Below are 22,111 nucleotides of genomic sequence, written 5' to 3'. Positions count from 1 at the left end.
TGGGGCTCTGCGCATACTATCGCCGCTTCATCGCCAATTTTTCTAGGATTGCCGAACCTCTGACTCGCCTCACACGAGAAGATGTACCATTTGTCTGGAATGAAGAGCAGGACGCGGCTTTCACCGAGCTGCGGGAGCGTTTGCAGACACCACCAGTTCTTGCTCACTTTGACGCGGACGCTGATACTGAAGTCCATACCGACGCCAGCAACGTGGGTCTTGGCGCCATCCTGGTCCAACACCAAGAGGGCACAGAGCGCGTGATAGCTTACGCCAGCCGTACTCTTTCACGCGCAGAAGCAAACTATTCCACCTCAGAAAAAGAGTGCCTTGCAGTGGTATCGGCGACCATGAAGTTTCGGCCTTACCTCTACGGTCGCCCCTTCAAAGTAGTGACCGACCACCATTCATTGTGCTGGTTGACCAATATACGAGACCCCGCTGGGCGACTCGCACGATGGAGCCTTCGTCTGCAAGAATTCGATCTGACCATCGTATACAGATCAGGCCGCAAGCACGAAGATGCGGATTCGTTGTCGCGTGCACCCACCGATGTTTGTGATCCGGCCGCTGAGGATGACAGTGGATTCCTTGGGGCCCTCACCGCAACGGACTTGATTGCACGACAGCGCGAGGATACCGAAATCCACGCAATCATCGAGAACCTCGAAGGACGCAACTCTCCCATACCTCGACGCCTTTCTCGCAGTTTCTCGTCCTTCTGCCTTCGAAGAGGTGTCCTGTATAAGAAAAACTCGAACAGCAACGGCAAACCCTACCTTCTCGTCATACCTGCTGACATGCGCGACAACATTCTTCTTGCCTGCCATGACGAGCCCACATCTGGTCACTTAGGCTCCTCCCGAACTCTCGCCAGAGTTCAACAGGCGTACTACTGGCCCAAACTATCTACATCTGTAAAGCGCTACGTAAAGAGTTGTCGGGAATGTCAACGCCGCAAATCCCCGCCACTGAAGCCCGCGGGGCTGCTGCAACCGATCGCACCACCCAGGGCACCATTCGATCAAATAGGCATGGATTTACTCGGGCCTTTTCCACTATCATCAGCCAGCAACAAGTGGATCGTAGTCGCCACAGATTACTTAACCAGATACGCCGAGACAAGGGCTCTACCACGCGCTACGGCTGCCGATGTTGCCCAGTTCTTTATAGACCAGATCGTTCTTCGACATGGAGCCCCGTCTTACGTGATCACTGACAGAGGCACAGCTTTCACGGCCCAGCTGATTGACGACGTATTCAAGCTAAGCTACACGAGCCATCGCAAGACCACTGCATATCATCCGCAGACCAACGGGTTGACGGAACGATTGAACAAAACCATCGCCGACATGTTATCCATGTACGCCGATGTACAACACAAGACGTGGGATCAGGTTCTACCGTACGTAACATTTGCGTACAACTCTGCCATTCAGGAGACGACGCGATTCACGCCGTTTCGTCTTGTCTATGGACGTGAGGTTCAGACCATGCTGGATGCGATGCTTCCACACGATTACGACGCGCTGCTCACCCCTGACGCTGAGCAATTTACGCAGTACGCCGAAGAAGCTCGCCAATTGGCACGCCTACACATCACGCAACAGCAGAGTGTAGATGCACGTCGCTACAATCTTCGCCATCACCAAGTGGAATACCACCCGGGCGATCAAGTTTGGGTGTGGACGCCGGTGCGCCGCCAGGGGTTGTCAGAGAAACTGCTCAGTCGCTACTTTGGACCCTACAAAGTGCTGCGTCGCGTTAGTGACGTGAACTACGAGGTTCTCCCGGATAGTGCCATGTCACCCCAGCGTCGAAGGCAGCACTCGGAGACTGTGCACGTTGTACGACTCAAACCTTATTTCGCGCGATAGTGCGACAGCGTCTCAACTTTATGATGTACTTTATTTTTCTCTCCCTCACCCCCCACTTGTGCTTACTTTATGTTCGTTCCCTTTTTTTTCTTTCCCTCTACCTACGTCGACCAGCGCTAGCATCGGGACGATGCCCGTTTTTTTCACAGGGGGAAAATGCCACGAGGTCTCGAGCTGCGGCGAGCGCGAGCCAGTATTCAGGCAAGGAGAGAAGAAGAAGAGGTTTTTCGTTTTTTTGTGGTCAGCCATCTTCCTGGCTAGTACTCGTCTCTGCCGGTGCAGGACTTCTTGCTCTGAAGGCCTTCTGTTGCACGTGACAATATTATCGCACCTTTTTCGAGTAGGCAACACTAACGGCTCACAATGTAACTGTTTAATTATCAGGGATGTTAATAATTTACTTACTTATCAGGGATGAAACCATCGCCACTTACATACAAAGGTATACGTAAGTCATGCGAGTGCTGCTTGTTTTATGCTACGTGCACATTAGCTGCATGGCCAATATCCCTAACCAGCACATGTTGCAAACTAATGGAACATATAATAAATAAGGCTATCGTAACTTATCTAGAAGAAAATAACCTATTATACTTCAGACAACACGGCTTCAGGCAAAGGCTATCTACTGTTACTCAACTTTTAGAAATTATACACGACTTTGCTGTAATAATCGATTCAAGACAGCAAGCTGACGCAATTTTTGTCGATTTTTCGAAGGCTTTCGACCACGTTCTACACAGTTTACTAATCTTCAAACTCAAATCAATTGGTATTTATCCCAAGATTGCTGCATGGATTGAAGCCTACCTCTCGAATCGGTCTCAGTTTGTTTCCGTAAATAATGCTGAATCAGATTATCTTGATGTTATTTCTGGTGTGCCACAGGGATCGGTTCTGGGGCCAACTCTGTTTCTTGTATATATTAACGACTTGTATACATGTATGGAACCAGGGGTTACAATAAGGCTTTTTGCGGACGACTGTGTCATATACACACCTGTTAAAACAGTCGACGAACAGACAAAGCTTAATAGTCTCTGCAAAACATCGTTACCTGGTGCAAAAAATGGGGCATGCAAATTAACACACAGAAGACTATGTGTATGACTGTAACACGTAAAAAAGAGCCCTTAAATATCACATATAAATTAATTAATACTTCTTTGAAACGAGTAGACTCAGTCCAATATCTAGGTGTCACAATAACAAGATCGTTGAAATGGGACGTACATATCAATAATGTTTGCGCACGCGCATTCAAACAACTCCGATTTTTACGAAGAAAGCTAGCGACAGCCCTCACCTTGATGAAATTAACTGCTTATAAAACCCTGGTTAGGCCGATATTAGAATACGGCAGCATAGTATGAAACCCGCATCAAAAATATTTAAACTTAGCATTATAAAAGGTTCAAAGCAGGGTGCTCCGCTTCATATACACAAAGTATTCAAGGTATGACAGCGTAACTGCACTTCGCACACAAGCAGGCATACCAACATTTGCTGGTCGGAGGAGGTTGGCCTGTTTGAAGTTGCTTTATCTTCTTTACCATGACCTGATAAACTTAACAAAATCTGACTACTTGGTGCCTCCCGGACGTCACTCTAGTCGAACTAACCATAATAAATGCATTAGACCATTCTTTTCGCGTTGTAGCACACTAAAATACTCTTTTTTTCCTTCAACAATAGATTTGTGGAATTCCCTCCCAAGTGACATTATTCGCTCACAATCTGTGCACTCATTCGTGCCGGCACTCGAATTGCACCTCGAGTCATTATCGGAATGATGAACCCATTGTGGTCGTCTTGGCTGAGTGTTCCTCAGAACTTTATCAATGACGTATTGCCCCCAACTTCTTGCACGCGCGCCGGTGTCCGTACGTTCTTTCGTACTTTTCTGCGCGCGGTTCTTGCGCACGTTTGTCCATTGGATGGTATGTTAATACACATTACACTTGATACTGTTTGTACATTACACGGCACACCCAATGTGCATTTCTTTTTCTGTATTAACTGCTTCTTACACCTTTCAAGGCATAAGCACTGTATAGCTTGTTTTTGTTTCTTTGTATTTACTTCTTGCTTACATGGCGCGTCGATTGTAACCATTGCCTTTTTGTTTTGAGCGTGCTGCAAACGTACTGTATGACAAAGCGCTACGCCTGTACTGTTTGTATGTACACTCCTGTACGAGCCTTACAGGCTCACAGGCTTACAGTATTGATAAATAATTAAATAAATAAAATAAAATAAATAAAAATTGACTTTGGCTGAGCTTGAAGGTCAGATTCACGGAACCAGCCATTTTCTGGGTTTGTACCTGGAGTAGTAGAGCTATTGCTCTAAAATAGGCTGCTACTGATGATGATGATGTGCTTGTAGAATCTCTGCAAGAATTTGGTAGGTAGGTAGCTAGGTAAAAATTTTATTTTTGTCCGGAAAGTTAATAGGGTAGCAGTAAGTATCAAATGAATCTTCTGCCCATCTTTTTCAGGTATGGCACAACCGTCACTTTCAATTAAGTTGTACGGGCCCTTGTTACTCACAGCTTCAATTACACAATTGCAACATGCACCATGATGCGCCATGAGCTGAACAATTCAGCATCTCTAATTAGTAAAATTGCACTTTGTCAGGCGAAACATCCACCTTCTGGAGTAATCCATCTGATCAGACAGAATCATAGTAACAGCCACGGGCAACCTTAAAAGAAAGTTGGTACAAGTGCCCCTCCCCCATTTCTCGGACAACTTCATTAAATACCAACGCGAGCGTACACAAAAGAGGCAATGTTTTCCCACATATACTAGCTTAAAGGTACCTCAAATAGTGCTTAAATGATGACGTCCTAAGCAAATGCAATTTTCCTTACATTTGCACTACCTTGTGAATTTCAGTGACCAAACCTTAAACCGAACAGCTAGAGAAGTGAATCGCTTTAGCACAATGCTCTGCATGACCTGCAGTGCAGCTCACAGAGCTGTGCTAAGCAGGAATACCTAAATAACAATGTATATACAGCCTGGTAATGCACAACTGCCCTCCACTGGCATCATACAGTTTAGCATAAAACAGGATAAGACACAATGCTAGCATTTTGTCAATCCTTAAAGCTTACGTTTGAGTGGTGTCTTCCTGAGGCCGACACACTGATGACGTCGTCTTCAGCAAATCTGCATCTGGAAGGTGGGAAAGGCAAGCAATATATAGAGTACCTTAAGAGAAAGCTTCGTCATCCATAAGGCTAAGAAATTCAGGGCTATTTGATTTCTGAACCAAAATATAACCCACTTTTGTTATACTTCGCAGCCGCAGAAGCACTTATACCATGGTGCCATTGTATAACTAAGGTTAAAGAGTCGAACTTTGATATAACATACATGGATATAATTAATTATATGATATAATGAAATATAAAATTTGGTTGGCCATGCTTTATTTCAATGCGGTATTCTACTGCTATAACAAAATCAGAAATGTGGTATACAACTTGGTATCGATTATATAGCAAAGCAAATTTTTCTTTTCAAAAAACCTGAAAACATATTCTAGCAGCAAGAATGCAAAAACTGTCGCCGACTGATTTTTTAGATAGTACTTGATTTTTTGGACTTGCAATATTCCTGCAGCACCGCCACCCACCCCTAGCATTAGAATAATTATCAAAACATTGGACGCCGCACATTTCGCCGCGCGTGTGATCCTGTAAGTACGATGGTTATGAACAAAGTTGCTGTCATATGTCGACTGGAATAAAACCGCAGCTATGGTTGCCGACTCCCAACGAAACGGCGCTGGTTAGGCATAGCGGCATAAGCAGTGTGGCTGGCAGAGTGGCTGGTGGCAAGCTGTCATGGCAAGCTTGTGAACATGTTCGCACTAGTGAACCTTATTGGCGTAGTAGCAGAGTACATATCCATGTGCAGTCCCCTCCATGTCCGAAAAGTCTGCTGGTGGTGAAACTAACCAATAGCAACTTGAAATGACACATACTAAATGCACGTGCGTGTTTTGGCTAGCAGCTTGGCTGGTTGGACCGCAGCCGGCAAGCCAACGTGCCGAGCCTGCATGACACCACTCACACAATTATGTATTCAAAGCGATGCAGAGCGCTTGCATGTACCGCATTTTTGCACATATAAGCCGCACCAAAAATTCGAAAGCATTACTGGTGATGTCAAGGTGCAGATTATATGCAAATATTGCTTTGAGGTGTGGCTCCACTGCAGCGCACATGGCTCTGACGTGAGGCTGCACCTCAAGGCAAATGTTTTCATCATATGGAGTGCCGTTACCTCCTAAAAAATCTAAACCCAACGTGTTGGAGCTCTCTCTCCCCCTCTTTTATGGTCGCCCATTCTCTACTTTTTGGACTGCCATTTTGCATTTTGGCTGTGTTAGCATTTGGCAACTAGTAGTGCATGCGGCACCAGTGAACCAGAACTCTCATCATAAGAGCTGCGCTCAACAGCTGTCATTTACAGTGCAGCAGAAGATTATCAGCATCGCCAAAGAGACGAGGAACAGAGCCGCTGGTCGAAGATGTGACGTGGAAGAGTCGTGCATCTGTGATATGGTTTTTATAAGGATTTGAGCATTGTTGTGGCAGTTATTTCTGCAGGTTATAGTCGCTTACCTTTTAAGCTGATGTCACAAGGATTTGGCGTATCTGGGATGTGCGTATCTTGTAACCATTTCCAGAAAAAAAAACTGTCTTTTTGCGCCTCCAGAACATCCTAGCGAGTCGCAAGAGGTACCAAATGTAGGTCTAAATGAGTCAAACAGTGGGAATTGGTTGCAGCGTAGGTAAAATTAACGGTATGGGTGTAAGTAGCGTCAATTTAGTCGGAAATAAACAGAACTGCACTATACTGTAAAGGGTGCACTGCCGTAGACATAGCTATGTTGAAGTAAAGCCGCCATACGGCACACTTTTGGGAAATGGAGCGAGTTCTTTTGCACTAAACGAGGCTCATGCGAGGCATGGTGTCTGGAAGGCAGCAAGGAGCAAGAATTAGTCGCAGAGTAGGTAGAATTAACGATACGGGTGAAATTGGCATCAATATAGTAGAAAATTAAGCACATTGCACCTTAGACTGCACTACTTCCGGAATTGGCCTCCCTGGCTTTTTGGTAAAAAAAAAAAAAGTGTCAGCCAAGTGTCAGTGTTAAAGAAGAGAAGGTCGATGTATTGCACGTGAAATACGTTACGAATGGGATACGAAATGAGTGAATAATAACTGTGAAAATGATGCGAAATAGAGAGATATAATCAACATTTAGTTATCAAATCATTTGAACCATTATATACGGTACCTTGTCTTCTTCAGTGTCGACACTTGGTTGACCCTTTTTTTTTCTTTCCAGGTGTTGTAAACTTGTAAATGAGGATGTGAGTTATACAAGGACATGGGTTATATGCGGAAACACACAATATTTACTGTTGCTCCCGTGCCTCATATCGGCAAGGCAAGATGCCAACGGGCCATCAAAATCTGCAGGAGATGTTTTCGAAGGCACCCCCGCATCCGTTTCTTTTGGACAAACGAGATCACAATGTTTTTGTGACTGATATTTGTGTGTACGCTTATAACAAATATATAATATAACGAACATATTTTCGTGGCCGATGTGAGTTCATTATAATGGGGTTTGTCTGTACTATAGTGCTAAGCAGCCTTGGAGCAATTTTTGTGGCAGAAAAAATAGCATTTTGGAGCAGAAAAACAGTTTTTTGGAGCAGCTAGTAAAAAAAGTCACAGTTTCACCCGAAAGCCGAAGCATCAATTGCAATAGCAAATTAGCAGTGAGCTATACGTAGTAAGGATAGTAGTTTTATCGCTGTATAAACTTGGACACATTCGCTTATAACTGAATTAACAAGTCTGGTGTCAGGCCGCACAAGCAAACATGAATAGATAGATCGCACTCGATGATCGCAGACAACTGCTGTCAAAACGCTGGCATGAGCAATATTGTGCGAAACCACGTGCCTTCATCGACATGACGGGCTTCCCCCCACTGCGTTCTTCTGAGCCCCCCCCCCCCCCCCCCCGACTGATCACCATGACGAATCAAGAATTAGACGTGGGGGGGGGGGGGGGGGCTTCAAGCTGCACCAGGCCTTCCCCGTGACGCAAGAAGAATGCGATGCAGGTGACATCAGCATCCGCCCCCCCTCGCTCCTGCCGACGAGGAGCCCAAAAAGAGACTTAAGACGGAACCGGCCTTTTGTGAGAGAGAGAGTCACTACTAGCTGCCCCGTCGGTCTGGTGTGCTCTTACTGCTTTTAACAGCTATTACCTGCATTTACTTGCTATATCTGTACATATTGTATAAAGCTTTTGTCTCCTCTTCGTTTGCTCTAAGAGTCCATCTCTCATCATCGATCCTGGGTCACAATAGTGGATGGCAGCTATGGAATTGGCGAACCAGTATCTGAACAGCGGATGGCAAGCTGCGAGATACGAGGCCCGAAGACACCTGCTAGACCGCTCGATGGCAGCTACGAGACCGACAAGCGCCAACCACTTTGGCTGGGTGAGTGCCTGATGTTTGCTTTTCATTTCGCCAGACCTCTCTAGCATAGGCAGATGTTAGGAGAGTGTTTTATTTTTTTGGTAGACTATGACTTAGCAATTTACGTCCTTTAAACAGTGGATTTTAGTTTAAAGTGAGGGTAAACTTAGCGGGGCAACAACATGAGGTACGAGATCGCGATGGAGGAATTCCAAGTTCAGCACCTTCTTCCAATTTGCGAGGAGCTGGGCATTTCTGCCAGCTCTGAAAAAGCAAGGAAAGCGATTCTCGACGTGATGAGAGGAGAGAACGTGACGATCGAGGAAGCTGAAGAGGCTTGGGAGATGATTGTTGAGCAAAAGCTGGAGGCAAAAGAATGCAAGAGACGTGAGAAGTGCGAGCTAGAGGGAAAGGAGCACGAAAGTCCTGAGGAAAAGGCAAGGCGAGAGCGCCGTCGAGAAATTCAGGCAATGGCATGGTGCAGAGCACAATACTGTTTCCACATTTTCAGGGCAGGCGAGAATATCCTTACTTTTCTCGCTGGCTTTGAAAAAGTGTGCGAAGAAGAGGGTGTCAAGCGGGACCTCTGGTCTGAGCGGTTGATCCCGCTGCTCCCTTGTAATCTCGCGTGCGTTTTGAATGCCTGCTTGATGAAGAGAAGCGGGACTACGATGAGGCTAAGAGGCTTAGTTGAGTCATTTTGATGCTATAAGTCAGGCCGACTGCAAAGGCCAAGGTGATAGCGACAAGGCCGAGCTTGTCGAGGTCAGGCCGCCTATTGAGATGGCTACTAGCTCAGGATGCAAAAGGGAAAATGAGACATGCACCCAAATGTAGCAACTGCTACGAAGGAAACCTATACGGGTTCCTCGAAAGAAAGCCTCGCAGTTGAAGAAAAATTCGTCCTGATCTGGGACCAGGACGAATTCTTCTCTCCACCTAGCGGGTTTCCGCTGAACTATTACATCAAGCTCAGGATGCATAGCAAATGATGTGATGCCAATGGTGCACACGCTATATGACGAGCGCAAACACGATGTTGTTTCGCCGCCTAGAGAGGCCACTTTGGAAACAGTGGCCGACAGTGGCCCTTTTGATCTTGATAGCAGCGATAAAATCCGGTCAGTTGAGGAGAGACTTCAGGGCAAGCCGGCTAGCTCAGATGGCGTCGGATGCAGTGATGTTCTGTCAGAGGCACAGACATCTAGCGACGACCACGAGCCTAGCTTCGTTTTGCTGCCCAGAGCGCTATCGTTGTGACGAGAAGGCAGCGTACCTGCGAGTACAAGTGCCGAGACAGCAAGCTTTGCAAGCCTTACCGAGGGCAAACGACGAAGGCGCAAGCCAAGAAAGTCAGACTCGGGCGGCGATACGAGCGGGGTCAAGCGCGCCAACCGCCAAGGTGTTAGGAAAAAGCGGAGTATGGTGAACCCAAAGCTGAGGTGGCTGCTGAGATCTAGAAGAGGCGTGACGCGCGTCTGTAAAGAAAGGATTTCACGGAAATTCAGACGCCACAAATGCCGCTGGAACGTAGCGAAGCGTCGGGTATGCTTGAAAGTCTGCTTCAATGGCCGCTCCCTTCCTGGGTGAAAGAAAGGCGACTGCCTAGCGGACAAAGGGACAGAGTGCACGCGGGTCCGTGAATGCGTCGCTCTCGCAGTATTTGGAGGCCGCGGGTCGAAAGTCGTGGGTACTTCGGGCATATCAGCTTGGTTGTGGTGTCGCGAGTGGTCAATGCGTAGACCTATGAATGGGCGACCCGCTCGAGCACGCCTAAACAGGTGTGTTTGTGAACACCAAGCAATTAAGAACACAATACTTTGAAAGTCCATTCTGTTTTATGTCATTTTAATATTCATTTTTCTGTGTGCTTTTTGCAATAAAGTTGAGTCTCGTGTTGAGCGCATGAAAGGGTTGAGATGTCAAGAAGAGCACATTGTTTTATGCTCTGGTCCCTTTTGTTTGCGAGACACAGACTCTTTTTTTAGTTTGTTGTTAATTTTTCTACTGAAATCTGACTGCTGAACACTTGAGAAAAGAAAGCGTCAGTGTTTCCGTTTGTTTGTTGTAATCGCGTAAATGTAGGCTAAGAAGAGCCTAAATGCTTAATTCTGATTGTGATTTTTTTTTATGTATCGTATGCGTTAGTTGTGTCAGTGTAAAATTTTGATTCACCTTTGTTTTTATGTCGCTCACGTGAGTTTTACTATTTGTTTCTTAGTTTGTTAGGACCGCTTCGGTGCTTTAAAAATGTGGTCCTCGTTTCGCCGGGTGCATTTAGACAGCACTAAGCGGAGGGCTATTTGGATGTACACTTACAATTGTCAGATGTCATTCCGTACTTTTGTGAAGTGGCGCCCAATCACACAGATCAGAAGCGTTTGCGTCTCGAATTTTTCGCTCGGATGCGTGTCTCGTGTTGTTCGGGAATTTTTTTGTTGTTGTTGTTTTGTTTTGTTTAGCGTACAAAGATCTCAGAAAATGCTTTGGTCAGTGATTTGGGTCTGGCGGTTTGAGGAACATTCGGAGGGTGCTTGCTTTGGCTGGAGTGGTTTGGCGTTTTTGATTCTCAGTAGTTTCAGGGGACATTCTTAGGGCCGAGCTGCAGTAAAGACCACCAGCGGGAAAAGCGGCAGAGCCTGTACCTCCAAAGAATCGACGAGGTCGTTCAACCGGCGTATCCAATCTTCCAAGCTGTGTCGGACAGCTCGACTTCTGAATGCACTGTCTGGTGGTGGGGGTGCTATTGTGCCACACCACATGCCTTCATCGACGTGACGGCACTCCTCCCACTGCGTTTTTCTGAGCCCCCCGACAGATCACCACGACGAATCAAGAATTAGACGCGAGGGACTTCAAGCTGCACCAGGCCTTCCCCATGACAAAAGAAGAATGCGACACGGGTGACGTCTGTAGCAAAATAACGACGGGGATTAGACCCGGACCCGGACGTCTGACTCGTTCGTCAACTGGGAGAAATTGAGCGAGCAGCGCCCGTGGCAGCTGCGCGTGCTCGGCGCACCTTCTTCTATATTTGTAACACACTTTCGCGGCCGACAAATTGCTAGATGTTGCCGGCTTCAAGAAGGTAAACCTTTTTCACGGGACGCCTTATCATGGAGCCGGACGCCAGCTTCAGGCAGCATGCTCGAGCGACGCCGTCACGACCAGGAAGCAGTTTCGTCACCCGGGCCAGCTTCGACAGAATAGGCGGCGAATCATGCACGACGTCTGCTACTTAAGGTCGTGGTGGCAGCTTGGGTGTCGCTTCGTGTGCAGAGCGCAGAAGCAGCAGATCTTCTTGCACCAGCGCTTCCAGAGATGGTCTGTTAAAGCTTGCCGATGCATGCTTCGACGTCGCAGATCGATGCTCATTGACTGGGGTAGCGTGGCATCCAACTCTTTAGGCAAGCACGTTGCACGTTTGCCAAGTAAGAAGTGTGAAGGCGTCAGAGGGCATAGCTCGTCAGGGTCTACAGACAAATGTGTTAAGGGACGGCTGTTGATCTTCGTCTCTACCTCACAGAGAACAGTTGTTATCTCTTCAAAAGAGAGGGAATTTCGACCTAGAGCGCGCTTCAATGTGTCCTTAGTGATGTGGACCAGTCATTCCCACCATCCTCCCCACCAAGGCGCTCGCTCGATGCTGAACTTCCATTCGATGCGACGTGCACTGCAGAAATCTGCCCAACTGGAGGCGGGATGATTTCCGAGTTGTCGAGCACAGTCATGAAAAGAGGGGGCGTTGTCTGAATAAATGGTCGAAGGGATGGCCCCGACGAGAGATAAAACGCTGAAATGCAGCGAGGAAGCTGGTGGCTGTCATGTCAAGCGTAAGCTCGAGATGAAGAGTACGTGTTACGGCACATGAGAAGACGGCAATGTAGGCTTTGGGGCGAGTTTGCTGTGCTGAACTACAATAAAAAGGTCCACAGAAGCCAACCCCGATAACTGTAAATGGACTCGCTTCAGAAATCCGGTCTCATGGCAATGGTGCTATGGATGCTGACTCTGGTGCGAGCTTGCGTCTTCTGCAAATCAAACATCCTCTGAGGGCAGACTTCACTGCTTGGTGCCCTTTTAGCAGCCAGAAGTGTTTGCGTAGCTCTGTGAGTGTCTGTTCGACGCCAGAGTGAAGCATCCGTTCGTGGGTTGAACGAATGAGCAGCTGCGCGAAAACGCCACAACCAGGAAGCACTACAGGGTGGCGAACTGACCGAAGACCTGTCAAAAGCTGGAGACGTCCTCCAATGCGGATAAGTCCATTGCCGTCGAGGAACGGACGTAGAAGTAGCAGGCGAGATGAAGCTGGTACCGGTTTACTAGCTGAAAGTGCTTCTATGTCGTCAGAAAAGTGCACCTGCTGGACTTGTTTAATCCAGTAATGCTCGGCTCATTCGATTCTTGAGCCGTCAGTGGTCTGGACGTAGGGGCTCGTCGTAGCCCTGTGTTGTCGACGAAACGGTAGACCCATGCAGTAACTCGAAGAAGGCGCGTGTACAGGCTGTAGTCTGCGACCTGGAGCACCACTTGTGGTTGCACTGTGGTGACAATGCATGTTGTGCTAGAGCTAAGACAAGAGCGGTTAAAGGGATTGAGCAGGTGACGTCGGTCTCCCATGTGTGTATGGGTAGAGAAAGCCAAGTAGGACCTTTCCACCACATTGACGAACGCAGGAGCGTGACCGCCGCGATACCTCTTGTGAGTATGTCGGCCGGGTTTTCTTTGCTTCTGCAGTGGGTCCACTTGTTGCCAGCTGTCAGTCGCTGTATTTCTGCGACCCTATTTCTAACATACAGGTCGCGATGTCCGGGATCTTGCGACATCTGGGAGTCGGTCCAAAAAAACGGTCTTGCTGCTTTGAAACACGGGATACTCCTCATGTAGTCGTAGAGCTGGGCAGCCGTCAAGCAGGCAACAAGCTCTGAACGAGGCAGCGACAGGGGCTTCAACGACGCGATTCGTCCCTTGCTCAGTAAGAGATGTGTACTGCGCACGCGGGAGTTCATCGATTCTGAACACACGTAGACTGCAACGCCATATGCCCGCAGACTGGCGTTTGCGAAAATATGCGGCTCCGTGACTCCAACTGTGTTATGGCCTGTTGACTTGTCGGGGTAGATGAACCTTCGCTCAAAGCCGGAAGTTCGGAAACCCAGGCATTCCATGCGGTGAGCTGCTCATGAGGTAGCGGACAATCCCATGGGTGCTGCAACTTCCAGAGATCTTGAAAACTCAGCTTGGCACAAACGGAGAATGGCGCGAGAAAGCCAAGAGGGTCGTACAGCCTTAAAATGTCTTGAAGCATTGTTCGTTTCATTATAGGCATGGTTAACACAAACTTAATGACCTGGTCTGCACTGACAATGATTTAATCGTGGCTTCTCTCCCAGCAAAGTCCCAAGACCTTCATGGTGTATGAATCGCCACCTTCGTCTTCAAAAGAGAGCCGGTCCTTCTGGAAGTGTTCTCGCAGTACTGAATGATTTGATGCCCATTTACGAATTTCCATGCCGGCATCCGCAAGAATGGTCCTTGCCTCCGTATAAATTTGGAGCACTTTCTGAACGCTGTTTGCGCCGACTACCAAATCGTCTACATAAAAGGATTCTTTGAGGCATGACACTGTATCGGGAAATAGGCTTTCAGAGACCGATAAGTGATGATGCAGCGTTGCCGCTAACAGAAACGGGCTGGACGTGGCGCCGAATGGAACGCGAGTCATCCGCCACTGAACAATTGGCGGCAATGGTTGATGCTGTGTCGGGAGTTGAGCGATCCACAAGAAACAGAGTGCGTCACTGTCCTCGGGCCGAATGACCATCTGCAGGGTACGCCTTCTTTATGACAGCCACCATAACAATTGGATGAAGCCTGAAGTTGAGCAGCAGTTTCAATAAATCAGTGTCCATTTTTGGCCCTTTGATAAGCACGCTGTTCAGGGCTGGTTGACCGGGAGCATGATACGATGCGTCAAAAACAACTCGGAGTTTGGTAGTGACCGTCGCGTCGACTCACTCCATGATGCAGCATGTAGCACGTGTTCAGCTTGAAGGGCACGTCTTGGTCGGAAACTCGTTCGGCGTGACATTTGTCAAAATAAATCTGGATCGTCTTGTCATACTGAGCGACGAGATCTGGTTGTTGCTTGAAGCGCCGGAGCTGCATCAAGAGCCCCTGCCTAGCAAGGGCAAAGTTGTTGTGGCCGGCGTCAAGACCTGGCTCCCGAATAAAGAGAGGAACCTCGTAGCGCCCTCCTTTCTTCGAAACATGGTGTTTGAACTCCTCCAGAGCCATGTGGGTGTCATGTTTACCGTCCGGATCATCTTGCACTCCAAGGGTGTCGAGGTGCCACAGAGAAGAGATGTCCATGTCAAGGGAGGCGTTGTTTGCCGCAGGCTCTCCGACAGCAAGAAAGAGTGATGTGGTTTGAACAGCGGGACCTTTGGGTAAATTTTGGAGCGTTCCCTAGATGGTCCACCCAAAAAGGGTCTCCACTGCCGTAACCTGTGGCGATAGTCGAGTTATCTGTCCGGTTACAACCTCCCAGTAGAGATTAGAGCCTATCAGGATGCTGATCTCGTCCTCCTGGAAAGTTGTCGTCTCGGAGCGTGCATCAGCGGGAACAAGACCGTGATGTCTCATCATGGTGACGATCACGCTATCCGCTGGTGGGCTGGTTACTGCAGAGATTTCCAGCACTTCGAGGGCATCTACCGTATTCTCGTTGGTACTGTGCTGGCTGCGGAGTGTAACCGACACTTGGTTACATGTCAGGGTCACAGGGCGATGCGTTTTCCCGAAGGTGAATAGGGTGAGGCGCTCAATGCCTTGAACCGAGCAATTAAGTGCTTGAGCAACGTCCCTCCAAATGAAAGTGTGCTGACTGCCCGTGTCTAGCAGGAAACACAGCAAAATTGACCTTGCTGGTGCGACAGCCCAAGCTCTGCCCATCTGTAAGAATACCGGCATGAGACCGGTGCTACTCGTAGACACAGATCTTGCACGAGGTGGTGTTTCAATAGACTCCGAATCGCTTGCACATTGCATGGAAGGCGCAGAGGCGTTGCCCAGATGCTTTGCGTGGTTTTGAGTCGGAGTACACACGTTGCACAGCGACGTCAAGTGCTGTCCAGCACAGTGGGCACATTGCAAATTCCTGGCGCTTCGGCATTCACTGGCAACATGGTTGCGCTTGGCGCAGCGGAAGCAACACCTGCGTGCCTGAAGCTTCCTGCGTTTTGCTTCTGAAGTCAGCAATGTGGAGCATTCCTGGACTGTGTGGTCCGACGCGTTGCACAGAAGGCAAGGACATGTGTACGGCGTTCTTACTTCAATTGATAGAGCCGCTGCAGATGGCGGTTTAGCTCCAGAGGTCGCGATGCACGTTGATGAAGCCGCTGGCTTGCAGATGAGCTGGCTTGGACGAGAGCGCCTTCCTCCCTCGCCTCGACTTGAATTCGTAGGAAGGTCATCAGCAGTTTGACTTGCTGGGACTTGTCTTCTGTAACTGCAGCCATGTCATCATGGTTCGACGAAGAAGCCTCCTTCAGCCGCTGACGGTACAGAATACCAAGGTCAGGTGGTAAGGCCTTCATGATGACGTGTCGCAGAACAGCAGCATACTCATCTGGTGAAACACCAAGGCCCTCCAGTGCGCTTGTGCAGAAAGTGATCTCGTCATAGAGATTTTGAAGCTTGTCTAGATCGGTGGAACTACGAATAGGTGCTATTGCGAGTCGGTGGTCCAAATGGTCATCGACCAGCATGTCGCAACGGCCGAACCGATCAGACAGCACCTTGGTGGCGACATCGTAGTGTGCCTCGGCGAGGCGGATACCCTCAATTGGTTTTTTAGCTGACCCGGACAGGTACGTCAGCAGATATTTAAATTTGTCAATCTTCGAAAGCGAGTCTTGCTGTGAATGCTTGCCTGGTACTGTTCCCAAAAGCCTTGCCAGTCGCGTTGCTCCCCAGAAAAGCTCGGGATGTGCAGCTTTGGCAGGGCAATGCGGGAGAAAGACGCCGCGGGTGAGACTCCGGGTGTGGCGGTAGAGGCGGCTGGGTACGGTGGCGAGGCAGGTGTGGTAGGACCAGCAAGGATCAGTGGACGCGGCTCAGTAGCGAGGCGCACACTTGTCTTGGTGAAGCTGACCTTTTGTTTGTACTCAAAAGCTTTGGTCAGGTCTGCCTCCAGGTCTGCGTCCGTGAGCGTCTCTTGAATTGCGCGGTCGAACTCGACAAGCTCCGCCTGCTTTGCCAAGACGAGCTTAAGGTGCTGGTACAGCACCCGCACAGGGGTGGCCTCATCTGACAGCAGGGCGTCGATCGTAAAAATGGCCTTGGTAATGGTCCTCCGGACGAAGCCGCGCTTGGTGCGTAGTTGCTCCATGGCCGGAACTCGAGGGCCAGACGACAGGGTGGGTTTCGGCACCAATTTTAGCAAAATAACGACTGGGATTAGACCCGGACCCGGACATCTGACTCGTTCGTCAACTGGCCGCAACTGAGCGAGCAGTGCCCGTGGCAGCTGCGCGTGCCCAGCGCACCTTCTTTATTTGTAACGTCAGCATCCGCCCCGCCTCACTCCTGCCGATGAGGAGCCCAAAAAGGGACTTAAGGCAGAACCAGCCTTTTGCGAGAAAGAGTCACCACCAGCCACCCCATTGGTCTGGTGCACTCTTACTGCTTTTACCAGCTATTACCTGCTATTACTTGCTATATCTTGCTATGTACTTGTTTGATCCATTGACGCGAAGTTTCGTTTTTTTGAATCGCTTGTGCTCTTGTTTATCGGGTTTACTGCTTATGCGTTCTGGCGATGTGGAAAGTAACCCAGGTCCCATGAACAAGGCGGAGGCAGACGCCTTCGCTTCAGCCATGGTAACAATTTCTAAACTTGAGAAGGCGCAGGCTGATTTACTTGCCGAATTGATATCAAATAAGGAAAGGTGTGCAGCCACCGAAAACGAGATTAAGCTGCTAAACGCCAGAATTGCAGCTTTGGAAACATGCAGCATATCCGCACAGCAAACATCCGATGTTGTCTCAACTACAACTAACTTGCGCAGTGTTACTGACCAGTTATCTAACATTTCGTCTAGGTGTGATAGCACCGAAAATCGGATGCGACGCTCTAACCTTCTGTTTTTTGGAATTGACGACTCTCCTAACGAAGATTGGGAAGCATCCGAACAAAATATAATCAAGTTCTGCTCAGAGAAGCTTCAAATTACTGTGACAAACAACCAGTTTGAACGAGTTCATAGACTAGGAAGGTACAGTGACGACAAACGCAGGCCAATAATAGCAAAACTAACATTTTTCAAAGATAAAGAGGGCATTCTTACGTCAGCACGCAAGCTCAAAGGAACGCCATTTGCTATCAGTGAAGATTTCTCCCCAGCTACACGGCAGGCAAGAAGGCAGCTCATCGCATTCGCGAAGACGCAGAAAAAACCATTCAAACTAATGATTGACAGGCTGCGCATAGACAACAAGACATACATATTTGATATCACTACTAACTCTGTTATTCCTTCCAGTAGATAGCTCAAGGCAAAAACGTGTCCAAAACGCCATAATCGGTCTAACTCCCATCATGCCCTTCCACCGATATCGTTATCATTCACTAACATTCGAAGCCTTGTGCGCAAACGCGACCAGCTTTCTTCCTTCCTTGAAGACAGCAAATCTGACTTACTAGTATTAACTGAAACTTGGTTGTATCCTGATATCTCTGATAAAGAATTATTTGAATCTGTTCACGACTACAACATTTACAGGTGTGACCGAAAAGATAAGAGGCGGTGGCGTCCTTCTAGGAATAAAGACATTACCATCGTATGAAATTAACTCGAACTCTAACCTAGAAATTATCTGGGCTGCATGTATGTCCTCATCCTCCCGAATACTTATAGGTGTCTGTTACCGACCTCCAAATTCTACTAATTCATTTATTAACGACTTGCACTGTAACATAGATTCTGTGACGAAACTTCACCCGTCTGATGCCATCTATCTTCTGAGAGACTTCAACTTTCCTCTGATCGACTGGGCTAACTTATCTTCATCGTGTAATACCTCAACAGAATTTATCAATTTAACCTTAGATTTTAACCTTTTTCAGGTTGTCACGCAGCCTACACGGGGTAATAAAATCTTAGATTTAATCCTCACAAGTGCCCCTGAGACAGTTGACCAAATTGTGTGCATTAATGGTTTTAGTGATCATTTCTTACTGCAAGTAACTCTTAACACACCCTCCCCTTTTAAAGGTTTTGCTACTAAAAAAATATGGGATTATAATAAAGCCAATTACGATGTTATGAATTCCGAATTAGATATATTCTTTTCCCACGTGCTGTTACCTTCATCTCATAATCGGTCGGTGGAGGAGAATTGGATACTCTTCAGGAATAAGATGTCTGCCTTAGTTAACCAGTATGTTCCTCTCATTAAGATAACCAATGATAAATCTAACCCATGGTTCACCAGATCCCTACGCTTACTGTGAAACAGGAAGAAGCGCCACTATGATAGTGCTAAGCGCTTGCGCACGCAAGCAGTTTGGGACAAATACAAGGAAAGCTTAAAAACTTACTGTTCTGCCCTGTCTTCAGCTAAGGATAAATACTTCACTCATGACTTACCTTCTCTTCTAAAAACTAATCCCAGGAAGTTCTGGCGCATTGTAAGCCCAGATCAGGACCACAATAACATTTCTTTGCACAACAATAACAACACTCCCCTTCCAGATATTCACTGCGCATCTACTTTCAATATTTATTTTATTGCGATAGCAATTATATGGACACTTCAACCGGATTTCTGCCGTCGGCGTCGCCGTCGTTGTCGCCGTGAGGTTCCCTATAGATAAAATCTTCGCCGCGCGCCGTATGCCCGAGCGGAAGCGTGCGGGGACACGCGCTATCACGGAGAGCGAACGCACTCATCTCCCATGCGCAAGCAAGGAAGCAGGAAGCCAGCGCCGGAGGGAGCGGAGGGGGGGGGGGGCGCACTTCTACGCTGCCAACAACCGCGCTCGTCGCTCGTCCGCACCGTCTCTTATCTCCACACGGCTCTGACCTTTATGCGCCGTGCATTCGCCGCTCAGTTTCCGTTGAAGCGATAGACCGCACGTACCTTCGCCCGCTGCGGCGTATGCTTGCTGCCAGCGTTTTGACAGTCGTTGTCTGCAGTCATTCAGTGTGATCTATTCATGTTTGCTTGTGTGCGCTCACACCACGCTTGTTCATTCAGTTAGTAATAGTCGGGCCACATTTTCAAACGCACGCTACACATGTAATGCTGCCCGGATCGGCAGTGCAGCGCTACAGGTGTGTCCCTTCGCACGCGCGCTGCCCACGGGAAGCGCTTCTCATCAACGCCACCGTTTCACACGCACCTTCTCGTGGTCATCGAGTCTCTCTTCATGTCGGTCTACTTACGCCACAGCACACCTGCTTAATTAATCAGCTCATGTTTACTACAATTCATATTGCTACCAAAGCCGCTCACCTTACTTCGTATGACATTGCTGTGTTGCTATCGCATTCATTGCTTCGCCCTTAGGGCGAAACTGTGACACTTTTATTCTTCTATTTTAACCACAGAAGATCAGTCTGATCTGCCGGATGTACCGGAATTAAACTACCGATATATGTCACCTATAGAAATAACAGTTGAAGGTGTCGCATCCCTGATAAATAACCTAAAGCTAACCACATCCTGTGGCGTCGACGACATTAATTCTAAAATTCTCAAAAATACCGAAACAGTATCTAGTAAAATTCTTTCTCAGATCTTCAGGCAATCATAAGAGACTGGCCTGCTGCCCTCGGACTGGAAGATAGCAAAGGTGATACCCATATTTAAGTCAGGCAATAAATACGCGCCTGAAAACTACCGTCCAATATCATTAACATCTATATGCTGCAAAATGCTTGAACATGTCATTGCTTCAAATGTCTACAGCCACCTGGAAGCAAATAAATTTTTCTTTACTAATCAACACAGATTTCGCAGAAATTTCTCATGTGAGACGCAATTATTCGAATTAACAACTGATTTACACTCTAACATGGAAGAGGATATACAAACTGACTGTGCTTTTCTAGATTTTTCGAAAGCGTTTGACCTTGTAGCACATTGCCGCTTGATTTTGAAATTAACTGCTCTTAAATTAGATTCTCTTACAGTAACATGGATTCGCAGTTTCCTATCTAATCGTCAGCAATTCACAGCAGCTAACAACTTTTCCTCTCCTCTTTCACACGTTACTTCAGGTGTACCACAAGGCAGCGTTCTTGGACCATTACTATTTCTAATATACATTAATGACTTACCGAATAACATTTCCTCACACGTGCGCATTTTTGCGGATGACTGCATTCTTTATCGTTCCATTAAGAGTGCCGATGATCACGAAACCCTCCAAAAAGATCTTGAACTTGTTTCTTTTTGGTGTAACACTTGGCTAACGAAGCTTAACGTTTCTAAATGTAAAATTATTTCTTTTAGCCACAAGCATACTAACTCTACGTTTTCTTATCACATAGATAACAACACTATTTTGCATGACACTCAATATAAATATCTTGGTGTTAACCTAACTTCTACTCTTTTGTGGTCAACGCACATTGCATGCATATGCGCCAGTTCTTCGAGATCATTAGGGTACATACGCCGTAAGTTACATAATTCTACTAAAGATATTCGTAAACTAGCTTACCTAACATTTGTTCGACCTCAGCTTGAATATGCTGCATCCGTCTGGTCTCCCCATCAAAAGTATTTGATTGAAAAACTCGAAGCGATTCAGAATAGGGCCGCGCGGTTTATCTCGCGTTGTTATGACTATAATAAAAGCATTACACAAATTAAACTTGACCTCTCACTACAGCCCTTGCATGATTGCCGTGATATAGCCCTGCTATCCTTATTTCATAAATACGTCCATAACACAGCACCATCAGTTCTGCCTCTTGAAACTCCTCATTACAGGTCACAGCGATTGTACAATATGTCCAATTTCATGCGCATCTACGGAAAGACTAATTCATTTAATTACTCCGCTCTTCCAAGAGCCATTCGTCTTTGGAACGACCTTCCTAACGCCATAGTTTTAGAGAGGGATCAGGAAAACTTTCGGCTTCTTCTTACAACGCATTTTTCTAACAATTCCACATAACCTAACTTATTATTTTTGTCTATGCCTTTCCCGTTATTAATGTGCAACTACGCGGTAAATATTGTTTTCTTATAGTCTAACTATGTCTTGCTCTCTCTGTAATTTTATTGATTATGTTTTTCTGTGTGAAATTTTGTTGTTGAATGAGCTGTCACTTCCAAAAGCGTTCGGTTTGTTCCTTGTACATACTGAAACACTTTAATACTGTATATTAACGCATTTCTTACCCGATATTTTTGTATATGTATTCTCATGTGTATTTTACCTATTGTTTAAGTTACCTTTGATTGTAGTCTCCCCCCTTACACAATGCCTCTAGGGGCCTGTAAGGTATTTTTAAATAAATAAATAAATAAATAAATAAATCTGTACATTTTGTATAAAGCTTTCATCGACCCCGAGTCGCAATAGCAAGCGCGACAGCAGCAGCGAGCGAAGGTTCGTGCATTTGACAGCATTTTGACATCAATGCTATAGCTTTTTCTGCACTTTATGAAACTCTTCAAGTTCCTGAAGA

The 22,111-nt window shown here is 47.1% G+C and overlaps 1 protein-coding gene across 3 annotated transcripts in view; it reads right to left on the bottom strand.

Annotated features, from left to right (window-relative positions):
* The window catches only part of LOC119443188 (run domain Beclin-1-interacting and cysteine-rich domain-containing protein-like), a 323,250-nt gene that overhangs the window by 172,716 nt on the left and 128,423 nt on the right, over positions 1–22,111 (bottom strand). For all 3 annotated transcript variants that reach the window (XM_037708354.2, XM_037708355.2, XM_049662640.1), the window contains one exon: positions 5,002–5,062. In XM_037708354.2, coding sequence (XP_037564282.1) covers positions 5,002–5,062 — 61 coding nt within the window. The remainder of the gene's footprint in view (positions 1–5,001; positions 5,063–22,111) is intronic.

The sequence above is a fragment of the Dermacentor silvarum genome, chromosome 2 (assembly GCF_013339745.2).
Source record: "Dermacentor silvarum isolate Dsil-2018 chromosome 2, BIME_Dsil_1.4, whole genome shotgun sequence".
Lineage (NCBI taxonomy): Eukaryota > Metazoa > Arthropoda > Arachnida > Ixodida > Ixodidae > Dermacentor > Dermacentor silvarum.
Note: the sequence above shows the minus strand (reverse complement) of the source record. Positions and strands in the feature narration are given on the sequence as shown.